This window comes from Triticum aestivum, chromosome 1B (assembly GCF_018294505.1).
Source record: "Triticum aestivum cultivar Chinese Spring chromosome 1B, IWGSC CS RefSeq v2.1, whole genome shotgun sequence".
NCBI lineage: Eukaryota > Viridiplantae > Streptophyta > Magnoliopsida > Poales > Poaceae > Triticum > Triticum aestivum.
In genome coordinates, this window is record NC_057795.1 from 673,826,674 (window position 1) to 673,842,900 (window position 16,227).

Here is a 16,227-nt window from a genome sequence, read left to right on the forward strand (position 1 = left end):
CTTGCCACTCCTTATTCCATAGTCCATCAAATCCTTACCCAAAACTTGAAAACTTCAACCACACAAAACTCAAAACAAAACTCATAAGCTCCGTTAGTATAAGAAAATAAAACCACCACTTAGGTACTGTAATGAACTCATTCTAAATTCTTATTGGTGTAATATCTACTGTGTTTTAACTTCTCTATGGTTCATACCCTCCGATACTACTCATAGATTCATCAAAATAAGCAAACAACACAAAGAAAACAGAACCTGTGAAAAACAGAACAGTCTGTAGTAATCTGTATCAAACGTATACTTTTGGAACTCAAAAAATTCTGAAATAAATTTCTGGACCTGAGTAATTTGTATATTAATCATCTGAAAAATGAATCAACCTAAAATCACTCTCCAGTAAAAAATGGCAGCTAATCTTGTGAGAGCTAAAGTTTCTGTTTTTCACAGCAAGATCACATAAACTTCACCCAAGTCTTCCCAAAGGTTCTACTTGGAACTTTATTGAAACAAAAGCTATAAAACATGATTAATAAAGTATCATAATCATGTTAACACACATAAACAGTAAGGATAAATATTGGGTTGTCTCCCAACAAGCGCTTTTCTTTAATGTCTTTCTAGCTAGGCATGATGATGGCAATGATGCTCACATAAAAGATAAGAATTGAAACATAAAGAGAGTATCATGAAGAATATGACTAGCACATTTAAGCCTAACCCACTTCCTATGCAGAGGGATTTTGTGAGCAAACAACTTATGGGAACAATAATCAACTAGCATAGGAAGGCAAAACAAGCATAACTTCAAGATTTTAAGCACATAGAGAGGGAACTTGGTATTATTGCAATTCCTACAAGCATAAGTACCTCCCTCATAATAATTTTCAGTAGCATCATGAATGAACTCAACAATATAAGCAGCACCTAAAGCATTATTTTCATGATCTACAAGCATAGAAAATTTACTACTCTCCACATAAGCAAATTTCTTCTCATTCGGAATAGTGAGAGTATCATAAGAGACTTGAACACTAGAAATTGTTTCCACATTAAAAGAGTAATGTTCAGAAAAAGGGTAATCATAATCATGACAAATTTTATAAATATAATCATCACTACTTTTTATAGCATAAGTTTCATCACAATAATCATCATAAGTAGCAACTTTGTTCTCATCATAATCGATTGAAACCTCTTCCAAGATAGTGGAATCATCACTAAATAAAGTTGACCCTCTTCCAAATCCACTTTCATAAATATTATAAGATTCAACATCCTCCAAAATAGTGGGATCACTACTTCCTAAAGTTGACACTCTTCCAAACCCACTTTCATCAATATAATCATCATAGGTACAAGGCATGCTATCATCATAACAACTTTGCATATCAAAACTTGGGATGCTAAAAATATCATCTTCACTAAAGGTAGCATCCCCAAGCTTGGGACAAGCATTAATTTCAGCAAATATATTCTCAAATATTTCATACTCATCAAACATAGCTTCCCCAAGCTTGGGCCCTTCCATATCATAAGCATAATCACTCTCATCGTTAAAAATATGGATAACACCAATAGTAAAGCAATTATCATCATCACAATGAGTAGTAGGAGCAACATAATTTGGGAGTGATACCTTTTTACCTTTGCTACCCCTTCTCTTTCTTTTCTTCTTCACATTATGTATGGGTTCAACCCTCTTCTTTGAGCTCCTTATTGATGATATTGGTTGAATAGAAGGCTCCTCAATACCTGATTCATCATAAGAAATAATAGGAGGATAATGGGAAGTCTCTTCCTTTTCATTAGTATTCTCTTCATCTTCTATTTGTTTTCTTTTCTTTAGGTAATTGGAAATATAAGGATTTTCAATGCAATTCTCCGCACAAAACATATAAATCTTTTCTAGATCAATATCAAGGAAATGCTTAAGATTAAATTCTGGAATAGGATTAGTTAAACGTTTCAACTCTTCATAACCCAAAAGCAAACTAAGTTCATTATAATGTGCAAGCGAAATCAAATCATCACAATTTTTGGACATGATTCGGTCATGAAACAATTTGCATTGGAGATGTAAATGACCACGTTCATTGCAAAGTTCACAAGTACGGCAAAGGAATTTTAAATTTTCAGCACTCACCTCTAGCCTTTATTGCAACCATTTAGTTTCTAAATGCTTATGCCTCCTGCAATAAATATCTTCTCTATTTGGTGTGTTCATGCAAACATGCACTCCACAAAAGTTGACATGCTCATAAGAGATATTTTCTTCATGACTAGAGCAATCATCATTAATGCTATGGATATTCAAGGAGTTTATACTAACAACACTACAATCATGCTCATCATTCAAAGATTTAGTATCAAGCATTTTAATGCACTCTTCTTCTAGCACTTGAGCATAATTTTCCTTTCCATCATTCTCACGAAAGATATTAAAAAGACGAAGCGTATGAGACAAACATAACTCCATTTTTTTAGTTTTCTTTTATAAACTAAACTAGTGATAAAACAAGAAAAAAAAGATTCGATTGCAAGATCTAAAGATATACCTTCAAGCACTCACCTCCCCAGCAACGGCACCAGAAAAGAGCTTGATGTCTACTACACAACCTTCTTCTTGTAAACGTTGTTGGGCCTGCAAGGGCACAGGTTTGTAGGACAGTAGCAAATTTCCCTCAAGTGGATGACCTAAGGTTTATCAATTCGTAGGAGGCGTCGGATGAAGATGGTCTCTCTCAAACAACCCTGCAACCAAATAACAAAGAGTCCCTTGTGTCCCCAACACACCCAATACAATGGTAAATTGTATAGGTGCACTAGTTCAGCGAAGAGATGAAGATACACGTGCAAAATAGATAGTAGATAAAGGTAATTGTAATCTGAAATTATAAAAATAGAAAGGTAACTAATGATAAACGTCAGCGTAAACGGTGTTACAATGATAGGAAACAAGGCCTAGGGTTCATACTTTCACTAGTGCAAGTTCTCTCAACAATAATAACATAGATAGATCATATAACAATCCCTCAACATGCAACAAAGAGTCACTCCAAAGCCACTAATAGTGGAGAACAAACATAGAGATTATGGTAGGGTATGAAACCACCTCAAAGTTATTCTTTCGGATCAATCTATTAAAGAGTTCGTACTAGAATAACACCTTAAGACACAAATCAACCAAAACCCTTATGTCACCTAGATACTCCATTGTCACCCCAAGTATCCGTGGGCATGATTATACGATATGCATCACACAATCTCAGATTCATCCAACCAACACAAAGTACTTCAAAGAGTGCACCAAAGTTTCTACTAGAGAGTCAAGAATGTGTGCCAACCCCCTATGCATAGGTTCATGGGCGGAACCCACAAGTTGGTCACCAAAACATACATCAAGTGGCACATGATATCCCATTGTCACCACAGATAAGCACAACAAGACATACATCAAGTGTTCTCATAAAAGACTCAATCCGATAAGATAACTTCAAAGGGAAAACTCAATTCATCACAAGAGAGTAGAGGGGGAGAAACATCATAAGATCCAACTATAATAGCAAAGCTCGGGATACATCAAGATCGTGCCATAGAGGGAACACGACAGAGAACACGATAGAGAGAGAGAGAGAGGGAGGGAGAGAGAGAGATCAAACACATAGCTACTGGTACATACCCTCAGCCCTGAGGGTGAACTACTCCCTCATCGTCGTGGATAGCGCCGGGATGATGAAAATGGCCACCGGTGATGGGATCCCCCTCTGGCAGGGTGCCGGAACGGGCTCCCGAGAGGTTTTTGGTGGCTACAGAGGCTTGCGGCGGCGGAACTCCCGATCTATCTTGATATTCGATGGTTTTAGGGTACGTAGGCTTATATAGGCGAAAGAAATCGGTCGGGGGGTGCTCGAGGGACCGACGAGAAAGGGGGGCACACCCAGTAGGGGGGGCCTATCTCCTGGCCTCCTCGAGGATATCCTGACTTGAACTCCAAGTCTCCAGGATCATAATCTTCCCAAAAATCACGTTGCCGAAGGTTTCATTCCGTTTGGACTCTGTTTGATATTCCTTTTCTTCGAAATACTGAAACAGGCAATAAAACATCAATATGGGTTGGGCCTCCGGTTAATAGGTTAGTCCCAAAATTAATATAAAAGTGTATAATAAAGCCCGTAATCATTCAAAATAGATAATAAAATAGCATGAATGCTTCATAAATTATAGATACGTTGGAGATGTATCAGTAGGGCCTCTCCTAACTGCCATCGTCTTCCTCTTTTTTGCAGGTTTTTGCATTGGTGCTTCTTCTGTTGCAACAACTTTGACCTCATCCTCCTTCTCCTGTTCCTCCTCCTCCTCCTCCATCTCAAACAAGTCCTCAACCTCAGTGTCACCCTCATAATGTAATTGTTCCTCTTCTGAATCCTCATCTAAATCTTCATCTTCAACTTCTTGCTCTGCTAGTATATTCCCCTCAATTATCTCCGTGTCTTCAATTATCCTGTACTTCTCCATGCAGAAAGGATTGGTATCACTGTCATATGCAACAGCCTCAGAGTCATCACTGTTATTATGTCCCTCTTCTACCACTGCATCTTCCTCCATTACAACTTTCAGCTTGCCCTTACTGAAATTTCTGCTCTCTTGTGTGCACTGACTATGAAAAACAACACATTGTTGATCAACAGCAAGAACTGCAGGCCCACTGAGATCATACACAACAGGTGGTCTATATAATATAGTTGCTAAATTTTCTTCTCTTCTCTGACAGAAATTGCTCTAGTTTGATCTTAGTAATCTTCTTGTTCTATCTGACATACAAAAGGTGTTGTTGCCCTCACTAGCAAATTCAGAACTAAACTATGCTGATATTCCTTCTTAAGTTGCTGCAGTTTGATGTTTGTGTCAATTAAGTCTAACCCAAGCTCTCTTTCCTTTCCTCTGCCTAAATTCTTCATGTGGTACAGTTCATCAGAGAAGGAATAACCTTGTGTGTGCATTAGTGCATATAAGTTCAGAAATGTCACATCTGATCTGCATATCTTCCTATTCAGATTGTGTTGTGCATCAAAATGAATCCGAACATCCCAAACAGCATCATCCAAACTACAATTGATAGCACAAATTACAGCATCATCTAAACTGTCATGAGCAACACTAACCCTAGCCCCCTGTTTTGGATACAAAAAGAAGCAGAGAAGAGAAGGACTTACAACACGCCTCCAGCAGCTCCACTGGTCCACTGATGGCTACTGCTAGGGTGGGCCACCCATATCTCTGCCAGCTTCACCCTGTCCTCCATGGACAGCGCGGCCTCCTCCTCCAAATCCTCGTCGTCTGCGCTGGAGTAGTACGAACTGGAGCCGTCGACGTCGTCCAGACCTAAGTGGTCATCGGGGCCGAGGCCAGGAAGGTCCCCGTACCCGCCCACGCCGTCCGCGCCGCCGGGAGTCGCCGCCGCCATCTCCTGAGAGGGAGTGGAGAGGGAGATGAGGGAGGTGGGAGAGGAAACTAGGGTTCGTCGCGTACGGGTTCGACCCGACCCAGCTACTTGGTGCGACCGAGCCAACTGGGAGGAGTGACCGAGCGGGTGCGTGCGGGAGGAGTGACCGAGCGGGTGCGTGCGGGTAAGCCACGGTGGCACCTGACTAGTGGGCCCTTTAGGTCAGATACGTGGTCAATACACGCTTATATGGCTGTCAGACTGTTATGCAACACTTAGGCTTAGAGTTGGTACTGCATGGCAAAAAAAATGACTAGTGGTACTGATTAGTTACAACATACTGAAGTGTGGTAGTTCCTTGCAATTAACTCGCCGTGGGGCCACTGGAGAGACCGCCACGTATTAGTGGCCGGAGGTAGATGAGGGATAACAAGAAGACCGACAAGAGGGAGGGACTTGATGATGGCAGTGAGGGTATGGAATGGAAACATGGGTGGACGATGTTATAAAAGTCAACATATAAGACAACACCGACGACACAAAAAGGGGCCAGATTTAAGACTATACAGACATGTCAAATATAGCAGCCGGTCAGTGATTATCTTCGGGTCAACATATTTGACCAGTCTCTGGTAACTGTCAAGCCGAGCCTAGTGCTACATATTAGGGCATGTCACCTAGGATAAATAATCTCTTAGCACAATATGTCTCACCACATTTTTAAGAATTACTAGTTATTGAAGATAAGGCTAAGAAATGACTCATTATAGACATTTCTTTTGTCATCTTTAAATTACATACAAAACTTAAGATAAGACTGTCTTATCAACCGTTGTACATGCCCTTACGGACGTGTCCTAGATGGCCAGTCAGTATTATGGCTTATCACTAATGCCTGGTCAAAAGGTCGTTCAATGATGAGGGCCCAGTGCTATTCGGATCCATAGTAGTGTGGATGAGTCGGTCGCAACATTCCACACCACCAGTTTCAGTAGTGGACAATGTTGGTCACAACATCCACCGCCGCTGGTTCCAATAGTCGATGTTGCTGACTCCTGCATGGCACATCACTGTTCACAGCTTCTACCAACACCAGTTGTAGCACTGGTATGTGGTGGTCCCAATATTGTCGCTGCACCTACTCACAGTGCCGCCGCAGGGTGTCGACGAGGGAGTCAGTGGAGGACCGAGCAATGGATAATGAGAAGGGGTCAACCAGGAACATGGCAAACGATGGAGGACCGAAAATATAACAAGGAGAAGGGATCAACCAGCGACATGGAGGCTCGAAGCATGCTACGGCAGCCATTGGGAAACATGTGCGTGTATCGAGGTGGAAGCCTCCATGAAACTTGGGTGCGTAGAAATGGCAGCAGATGCAGAGGTGCGCGACACAGAACGACAATAGTTGAACCTCTATGGTGCGGAGTGTGTTGTGACAGTAAACAAAGAATGGTAGCAGAGGGTCCCTCCGCCACCTCCCCCCCACTCCCTGAGAATGCTGGAGGTTGGAGCTTCCAAGGAATTGAACTGTGGCACAAGCTAGTTTGGAAACACCAGATAGAAGGGGAAGTGGGAAAGGGAAAAGACAAATAATTCTGATTCGCTTCATGAGGAGTTGCTGGGGCGAGGTCTGAGCTGGTTTAGGCTGGCTCCAGCAATGTCCGCAGATGCCACACATTTCTTGAAGTTGTCGTCACAATGCTCCTTTCCTCTTGGTAGTCGGTGGTGTGCTCTATAGTGGTTGTAAGGGTCGTCTTCCTCTTTGCTCAGGCATCATCTTGCAGCAGGGTGCCATTGGGGATGACTCTGTCGTGGCTTCGTAGATGGCGGCCATGGTGGCGACGCACCCTCTATGTGGGTGGGGGTCATCGTGGCTGGGTTTTGAGCCCCCTTTTGTTCTGGCGTGCCCCATAGTTCTCCAGAAGGTGGCTATGCATGCGGTCTCCTCTCTAATGCGAGGTGAGCTGTGGCAATGGTACCGAAAAAGGCTTTTGTCCTGCTTTATAAATAAAGCAAACCGCCCAGAGCACACATATAAGGACTAGTTCAGAACACACACATCCAAGACACACAACAAGATATCCAAAGGTTCTGCTGAGGGCATGGCTCAACAAGCCCAAAAAATCAACATAAAAAAGCACGGCCGAGGCCGAAGCCGAGGACGAGAGCACGCCAATCATCTAATCAGGCTCTGGAGGTGGCGGAGGGGGCGGCGGCGACAGGCGGACGGCCATTGATCGAAGGTCGGCGATGAAGGCGAAGATGGTGTCCCGGTCTCGAGGGCGGCTAAGCGGCCGCAAGAGCTGCAAGTAACCAAATAGTTTGAAAGAGAGCGTCAGTAGCCCGTCGAAGCGGCAATGGTAGTGGCGGCTTCTCCTTGCTGATTCCTACCCTCATGTGTTGGATCCATGTCGAAGCTTTCTGGCGTGTCTGGTGTGGGTGGTCTATGGGTGTGCTCTCGGCTAGCCCGCCCTTCGGGTACATCAGACCTAGGTGGGGTTGGAGTTGCGCTCGGTGGTGATATGCCTTTCGACTGCAGCAGTGACCCCACGTGTGGTATGGGTGCTCCATGCATGAGTTCTCTATGGTGTGTCTCTCACTCTGATGCCCTTTGACTCTCGCCGTTGGCGCACATGCGCCATGGCGTCGTCTTGGCCGTGCGCGATCTTTTAGCAACAACCAACACACAGGCAATGTCGACGTGCAGTGCGGTGCGTGGCCTCTCGATTTATGTGGATGGTGCAATTTCAGAGTTGGGTCTCGGTTGATCAAGGTCACTCTGAACTTTGGTTAATTGGAAACTACTACAAAGTCTTGTAGTAGATGTTGTATTTAAAGCCTCATAGCCAGCTTAGCACTTGCTGAACATTTACCCCTCCAGGGCCACTCGCGTGTGGCGGCTAAGGAGGTCCCAACCCTAGCCCCCAAACCCTTCCCTCCCCGAGATCCCCTGGTCGCCGCTGCCGCTGGCGACGGCGGCGGTGGTGGGGCCCGGGCGTCGAAGACGGCGGGCGAGGTCGGCACGCCCCAACGGGCCTCCTCGCGGGGGAGCAAACGTCAAGTGGGCGACGTGGGGAGAGCTTCTGCAGTGGGACAGAGCATGGCGATGGCGCAGTAGTGCCACGGAGCGCGGTCAAGATGTCATAGAGGAGGTGCTGAAGGGTGGTGTCATCTGAAAGGCGCCGGCGTGGGAGTAGAGTTGCCGCGCGAGCTCCTGGTGGTGTCGGCCTCCTGTTGGTGCTGACACGGGAGTTGGAGGCGGAGGCGTGAGAGTAGACAGATGCGGCGCGACTCGGCCTGGTGTGTAGCATGACCTCACGGTGCAGTGGCGGATCCAGGAATTTGCAACTGGGTATTCATGTGTATTCATTTTGCCAATTTCATTGTTGTTTTTTGAAAATTATCATTGTTTTGCCAAAATCAACACTGTTTTGTAAAAATCATGGGTATTCACATGAAGACCCAAGAATACCCCAAGCGCCGCCCCTGTCATGGTGGTGTCGACCTCCTGTTAGTTCCGGCACAGCGGAGGCGGGGGCATGGGAGAGGGCTGATGCGGCGCAGCTCGTCCAGGTCCCGCTAAGGTGTGGATTGGTGTGCGTGGTGGCCTCCTGGTGGTGCTAGCGAGGGAGAGGTGCGTTTTGGATCAAGGGCTTGTTGTTGCCTAATCTGGCACTCAGGGCGGCGACCGTTGTGTTGCTCCTTTGGTGCGTGGGTTGCTGCAGGCTGTGCGGTTGTCCTTGTCGTGCCGAAAGTGGACGACGTTCTAGAGCTGTGAGTTCTTAACCGTGAGGGAGGAGAAAGAAGGGTTGCGTTCCTTCGACTGTGCGTGGTATCGGTGTTCCACGACATTAGGATCTCTATGGCGAGGTGTTGCGGCGGCATGGAGTTACCAATCATGGACAGTGGCCCCAATCCGGTGCGCAAGTATGGAGGTGTGTGATGTTATGGAGGAAAATCCTGCCCGTCTTCGGTCGGTGCTAGCGGCGACGGCGCCTGTGAGGGTCGTTCCTCTCCTTGGAGGCGTCGCGGGGGTGTGTCGGCATCTCCCCCGTTCTTGCTTGGGTTGTTGTCTCTGGACGAAAGCCTAGGTTTGTTCTGGACTCGGCGATGGCGGCATCTCGACGTCGTGACTGCTGGAACTCGCCATGTTTACAAAGCCATAGGAAGCAGTTGCGTCAACGCTTTTTCTTTTTCTTTTTCAGATGAGATGCATCGACGGCTAAGGCTGAGGCACACGGGAGGTGGATATGATTGGTGCATCAGACCTGAATTTCCCAAACTTTTCAATGACACGTTGTCTCGGGCGCCAACCGCCCTTTTTTAATGGTCACTGTGGAGAGGAGTTTATTTTTTTTGCATGGGTGGGGAGGAGTCCCCACCTGAATATGTTTCATTCATAGTTGGCTATGAGGCTTTTTTTTTTCGAGAGTATGCCACGATGTATCATATTTTTATAGAAGGGAGAAGACAATTACAAAAGACTACTTCTCACTCCGAACAAGTGTAGAACACCATCATACACATTGCAACCCAACACATGTAGCCTGCCCCAAGCAAAACATCGAAGTTGTGTCTCAACCGACACCGATCACCTTGAAGAACAACAACTGCAACCGGACAATCCTTGCCGACGCACCAACCACCCATCTTTATCTTTACCTAATAATAAAAGGCTATTGCTTCTAGTCGTACATCGTCGAAATTGCCCCCAAAGTTGCAAAATATTATGCACTGATGCCATCTATAAGTGATAACACTGTTTCACACACGGGAATCCCCGCCTGGTCCGGCACGGTAGGAACTTTTCATACTGCACTTTGCGTGCTGGGAGAAGAAACTGCACACCTATTTGAGCCGGCCCATGTCCGTGCGGCCTGTTTTTAAAATTTCGTATGTTATTTTTGATTTTCTTTTCTGTCTTTTTTTCTAATTTAAATAATTTGGTAATTAAAAAATCAGAAAATTCAAAAAGTGAGAATTTTTTTAATAAAATGTTTATTAGTTCAAAAATATTTGTGGACTCAGAAAATGTTCATGATTTCATATATGTGCACGAGTTTTAAAAAATGTTCGTGATTTCACAAAATTGAAAGTGATAGTGTACGTCGGTGATGTAGCAAAATGTAGTCATGGCCATTGGAGATTATAAAAAAATCTCCCGTTGCAAGGCATGGGCGTTTTTGCTAGTGAATGCCTAAAATGAAATGGCGAGTGGATGGCAAAACTTAGTTGGTCTCGAAAAAGCCATTGTCTTTGACTCACTGGCAACAACGTACGTTGGCCGATCACCCAAGACCTCCAAGCCATGTCTCCTCACGCGATGCTCCCAACAGTTCAATCGGTACATCTGGGTTGTAACTACAATTAAGATTAAATTTCTCGTTCATGTAACAGCAAGTGTCAATCTCTGAGCTGCTTTTGGAAACAAGCAAGCCGCTCTTCCAATACCAGTACCAACATCAAAATTAGTATATGTTGGCAGACCAGGACAATGTGAGGAGAGATATAGAAAATTAAATAGAGAGGTAATAAGCCAACCAAAATAATTGCATCATCCGTGGCATATTGAAGTACTTTCAAACATCGCATTGCCCAAAATTAAACTAACATGTTCTCAATTTCCGGTGCTAAGTTCGTCCTTAGCACCATAGGATGATCGTGTCAGTACTGCTACCAAAACAATATATGACAGAAAAGAAACAAGCACAGTATGACATAATACTAGCAAGTAGGATGCAAGGGCCATGAGCTAACGATCTATCCATCATTGGATGAGCCAACGATAGTGAAATCTGTCTTGACGACACATCTTGATCCTACAACATAGCCTCTCGACGGATTCTTGAATTTTTTTACTGTAAGGAACTTGGGCCATCCCCAGCTGCTTTCACCTCCAAACACCAAGAGACCTGCGATCACCGCAAAAGTAAGATCAACTGAAATCAGGAGGTCCCAAATTCTAATCGCCACTGATAGTTGCTAAGGAGAGCTGAACCTGAAGTTATGGTGGAGTGTTTCCCGTTCTTTTGGTCCAAGATGGACAGAGTCAATTCAACTACCTTCCCAGACTCGTCACAGAGCTTATCCGAGGACTCCAGGTATAAGAACAAGGAGACATGGTTGGTGATGTTTCTGCGACCATGCGGATACATGCCAACATGCCTGTTGACACTTGACACACATGTAGAGTGGCAATCAAAATATACTCATCGAATTTGCAGACTGAATATTCAGTGACACCGTTAGGTGATGCATCGGAGTGTGTTTCTGTGTGTCTCTAAATATATACTAGAACCAGAGTTGCTTGGTTCCATTCATAGAAGTTGGGTTGATATATTCAGTTGGAATATCTGAAGTGGCAATGGAACTTGTGTTACACAGACTTCTGGATGTCCCTAATGTATGTTGGCGTAGAACACTGGAGAAGTAGTTCTGGCCACTATGAAATTAGTAATGTAACTTGGCATGGTACATTTATGATAAATGGACTAATGTTGCATGCATATTATTAATAAACACCATTTATATGTAACTGATGAAAGATATGAGTACCATTTATGTCCACCGGCTTCAAATGTAGGAGAACAAACAAAGCGTTTCGAGTCCAATTCATGGTAGTTGTCCATGGTCCAGGTGTAGGTCCCTTTGATGAGCCCTTTCTTCTGGATAAAAAGGTTCTGTACTGTGGTAACCTTCTTCGGAACCACAGCAGCCTTCTTTTCAGTAGAAAATAATTTAATTTTCAATATCTTAACACCAAAGACACAGCTATCATCAACTAGAAAAGCAGATGATTTTAGTAGCTCCTGAAGAGGAATCAAACATTCATTCTTCGAGTGTGTATTGTTCAAATCAAAGTTATGGCTAGCTGCAATCAGGTAAAGGTTGGAAGATTAGTGAGTGAAAACTTGCATGTAAGCAGCAGCATACCCCAAACAATGTATAACCTCCTTTCACACCCATTACGCATATATGCAAACATGGTACTCTCTCTGTTCCAAAATAAGTGTCGTGTACATGCAGTGGCGGAGCTACATAGGAATAGTTGGGCGGGCCAAGCAAACAAGAGCATATTTTCTTTCAAAATTACAATGAGTCATGCTACTTCATTTGACATGAGTCAGTCCTCAACATATTTTTAACTGGATCAAACAGATGTATACGCACGGCAAGGCTGTTGTTCCTTGGCTGTGCGAATGTGCGATGGATGGTGCTGGCCAGCTAGTGGCCGCTGATGCTTCCCGCGCTGCTGGACTGCTCCTTGAGGCCCATAATTACTGCTCCATGGCTTGCGTTCGTGCAAATCTCTCACAGAATGGAGCGTAGAGATGATCATTAGGGGCTTAGATGGTGTCTGCCAGTAGACCAGGTTATGGGCTGCCGATGCATATGAAAGGAAAATCATACATATCCTGGGCGGGCCACGGCCACTTTGGCCTTGCCGTAGCTCCGCCACTGTGTACATGGTTCTTCAACTAAAACTGCGACACTTATTTTGGAACGGACGGATTAGCAATATAGTGAATCCCATGTAGAATTATAGCTCAAACTTATATAGCATAGTCACAAAGGACTAGGGAAGGGAATCCCAACTGTAATAGGTTGGATGTGCACAAAAGAAGCATTGAAAAATACCTCTGCGTCCACAATATACCCTCTTTGCACGATTGTATACTGATAACTCAAACACTGCATTTACCGTGTCACACGGCTCCAGGGTTTTGGAGCCTAGCTTAAGACAAAGACCAACATATGGTGTTTCAGCGCCAGGTTTTTTATGCATTGGTATCACTTTCAGGAACCTGGTAAATCAATTGATGTACAAAAATGTAAAGAAGATCAGTCTAGAAGTAATCATAACTGAAGTAAGAATGAGATCTGATTCCTTCACTTCATGCATCCTACGTAATTATGATTGCCAATTTGACTTCATAGCAGCATGATTAGTGACGGTAATGCACATCCTAAATTAGAATTGCATATGGATATACAGATTACGATTTGATCTACTAAAACAAAAAGAATGGTGTAGTAATATTGTAATAATGCTAGACTGGGGAGCATCATAGTTACATCTAACACATAGTAATTGCGTAACAAATCCTCCTGCAGTTATGATGCATACCACTTATACCCGGAGTAGTGAAAATGAGAAGATTTTGCCGACGTAGCTCCTGTCTCAAGTAGCGCTGAGAAGTCATGAATCTTCCATTCTAAATGTGGAACATGAGACTTTCCTAAGCTTGCAGGAGCTGAAATTTCCACAAACGCAGCAACTCAAAATTAATATGCTTTCGCATTTGCAGATGAACAGGCTGCAATGTCTACCAATGGCAAAATGGAAGCAGAAGAACATCTTTTCATTGAGCAGAAAATTACAAGAGTTTGGCCACGGCTTGGTTTATTTCATCAAAGAAAAGGAAAAAAAAAACAAGGACACACCGGGAGTGCTTGAAACTCTGTCCATTCCCCTTGTACATGGGCAAATAAATAAGTGTGAAGGCATGTAATCTTAATAGATTTAATGTGATAAGAGGGCCCTATGGTTATTCACTTTGACCAAACAAAGCGTAGGAAAAAAAGGTGTGTTTTTGGGCAACGTAGCAAGAATTACAGTCATCAACCATGGGTGTTCATGGTGGCAAACAAATCAGACGACCATGACCTCGATGACTGTTGCACCAGCACTACAAGGCCGGGCACAACAGCCACCAGCATGACAAGCCCACCGAAGAGCAATCACCGGTAGCTAATCGTCTTGCTAGTTACAGTACTAAAGATGATAGCGATGATAAGAAGTTCATTCTCTGCAGCATATACCTAGAATTGTAGGACCATAAGAATTAAGGGCTACGAACCATGTACTTTTTACCTGATTTTATTTAGGAAATGAGCGCTAATTGGTATGTGCGATCTGAATTTCAATTAGAAAAGGACCAAGAATACATACATGTACTCCCGGTGTTGCCCATAGCCCCAGCGGGCCTTCCCCTGCTCTCCTCCTCTGCAAGTGCCACGGGGCAGTCCAGAACATGAGTAATCTCCAAAAGTAGTGCAAAAATCTTGACCAAATATAATTACCACGCCACACAAAGATAAGTCACCGTTCCTTAATGACTTGCCACTCCGATGTAAAAGCATTTTCTCAGGACAAAATTTCCTCAATCACAATAATAACAATAAATAAGAGATCAAGAAGGAAAATCCCACTCCATAAACAGGTAGATTCAGGTTTGTCGAAAATAAATCAATAGGTAGATTTACAGGAACGTGTCGACAGGCAAACCCTAAAACCCTTGGTCTAGAAGAACCCTCCGCTCCCGGAATCGTTTTTTTGGAGAGAGGCGAGTAAAAAGGTAGAGAAGGGCGAAGAAAGGAGTGGATTTCCCATGGGCAGCACACGAGAGGCGAGGGAGGAGAAAAAGACCTGGGTTTTGGGGGCAGGCAGATCGAGCTAGTGTGCGCCTGGCAATGGCTTCCACGGCCGACGGTGGAGGGCTTGAGGCGCGAGGGGGGAGGACATTTTATATGGACGTGACGTGATTAACCTTCCTCTCTTTTATTTTTTTGATTTGATTCGAGAAAAAACTGATTCCTTCCTAGTTCTACGGAGATACTATTAGTTTGGATACCATCCGCAGAAAATTAACCCTGGAGGCCTGAACTTAATTATTATTTTTTGCATGGTAATACGTGTCTCATTTCATATTATAAAAAAAAAAGTACAAGTCACGTAAACACCGACATGACAAAACTGAAAAGATAGCAGAACATCTCTGAGCTTGACACCAACGCCAGTCATCTGCCTTCGGCACCACCACAGTAGCCACCGAAGAAAAGAATGATGAATCACCTTCTCACCCGAGCTCGACGCGGCTCCATCGCTGATATGCAGCTTTGCGGACCTCCAGGGTGGCTCACCAAAAGTGAAGCCCTTACCGTTGAACGAATCAGACCGGGGCAACACTCCGGACACGCCATCGAACTCCAGATCTAGCACCCCACCACGACTAAAACGCCGAAGGAGTAAACCATATCTGCCATCCACGAACCACGAGCCCAACACATGCTCCGTCTTCCAGATGTCGTCGATGCAGACAACAATCTGCATCCGCTCCTAGACTACCTCCCAAGCTCCATGCCGATGCTGGAGCAAACGCCGTCGCAACGGCGGAGCCCGAGGAAACGGGTCCACCACGAGGATGCCGCCGCCGCCATGCCATCCTTACTTGAACAGACTGATTTCCAAATCCACCCCCAACCATAGGACCGATGGCCTCGTCAGTGAAGGATCCGAAGAATCTTTATTCAGCGTTGTCATCGTCACCGCCGAAGCAAAGACGGAGAACAACCTAAAAACCTAGACTACGAGAGAGTAAAAACGATCCACACGCGTGGATCCGGCGACCCCCCTCACCACCGACGATCGAGGTCGCCGGCGGAGGGAGCCGCCGGAGAGCGGCGTTGGAAGATCGGCCTCCCCTGGTGGCGGCTAGGGTTCCAGCCACCACGGACGAGAGGAAAACAGGAACGAGATGAAAACTTAATTAGTTTGGATAGCATATCATCCACAACAAATTTGGTAAAATTAGTTTTTATTGGAGAAAAAACTGACTCCTAGCTGGTATTCAGAGCAATCGTTCCTCGAGTTCTTCCGGCCTTGATCCGTAATTCCGACGAGAGGCTCGAGGTGGAACTCGTCCTGCTGATGTAAAGATCACATCGTTTGGAAGTTGCTACAAATTGGCTCCTGCTCTGCTCACCAAGTGTTTGGCGAA

At 44.6% G+C, this 16,227-nt stretch overlaps 1 protein-coding gene across 1 annotated transcript; it reads right to left on the minus strand.

Moving 5' to 3' along the window:
* Positions 1-11,005: 11,005 nt before the first annotated feature.
* On the minus strand, positions 11,006-14,971 carry LOC123099796 (uncharacterized). Its single transcript, XM_044521886.1, has 7 exons — positions 14,877-14,971; positions 14,400-14,453; positions 13,575-13,701; positions 13,085-13,251; positions 12,002-12,317; positions 11,445-11,611; positions 11,006-11,358 (listed from the first exon to the last, which is right to left on the minus strand). The coding sequence occupies exons 2-7, from the start codon at positions 14,419-14,421 to the stop codon at positions 11,207-11,209; spliced, it is 951 nt and encodes a 316-aa protein (XP_044377821.1). The 5' UTR covers positions 14,422-14,453; positions 14,877-14,971; the 3' UTR covers positions 11,006-11,206.
* Positions 14,972-16,227: the final 1,256 nt, after the last annotated feature.

Excerpts from the sequence above, each read along its gene's own strand:
- LOC123099796 (XM_044521886.1), bottom strand. The coding sequence starts at position 14,421 with ATGGGCAACACCGGGAGTACAT. Across the intron at positions 13,252-13,574 it reads CACTACTCCGGGTATAAGTG|GTTCCTGAAAGTGATACCAA; the intron begins GTATGCATCATA and ends TTGATTTACCAG. Across the intron at positions 11,612-12,001 it reads GAAGCCGGTGGACATAAATG|GCATGTTGGCATGTATCCGC; the intron begins GTACTCATATCT and ends AAGTGTCAACAG.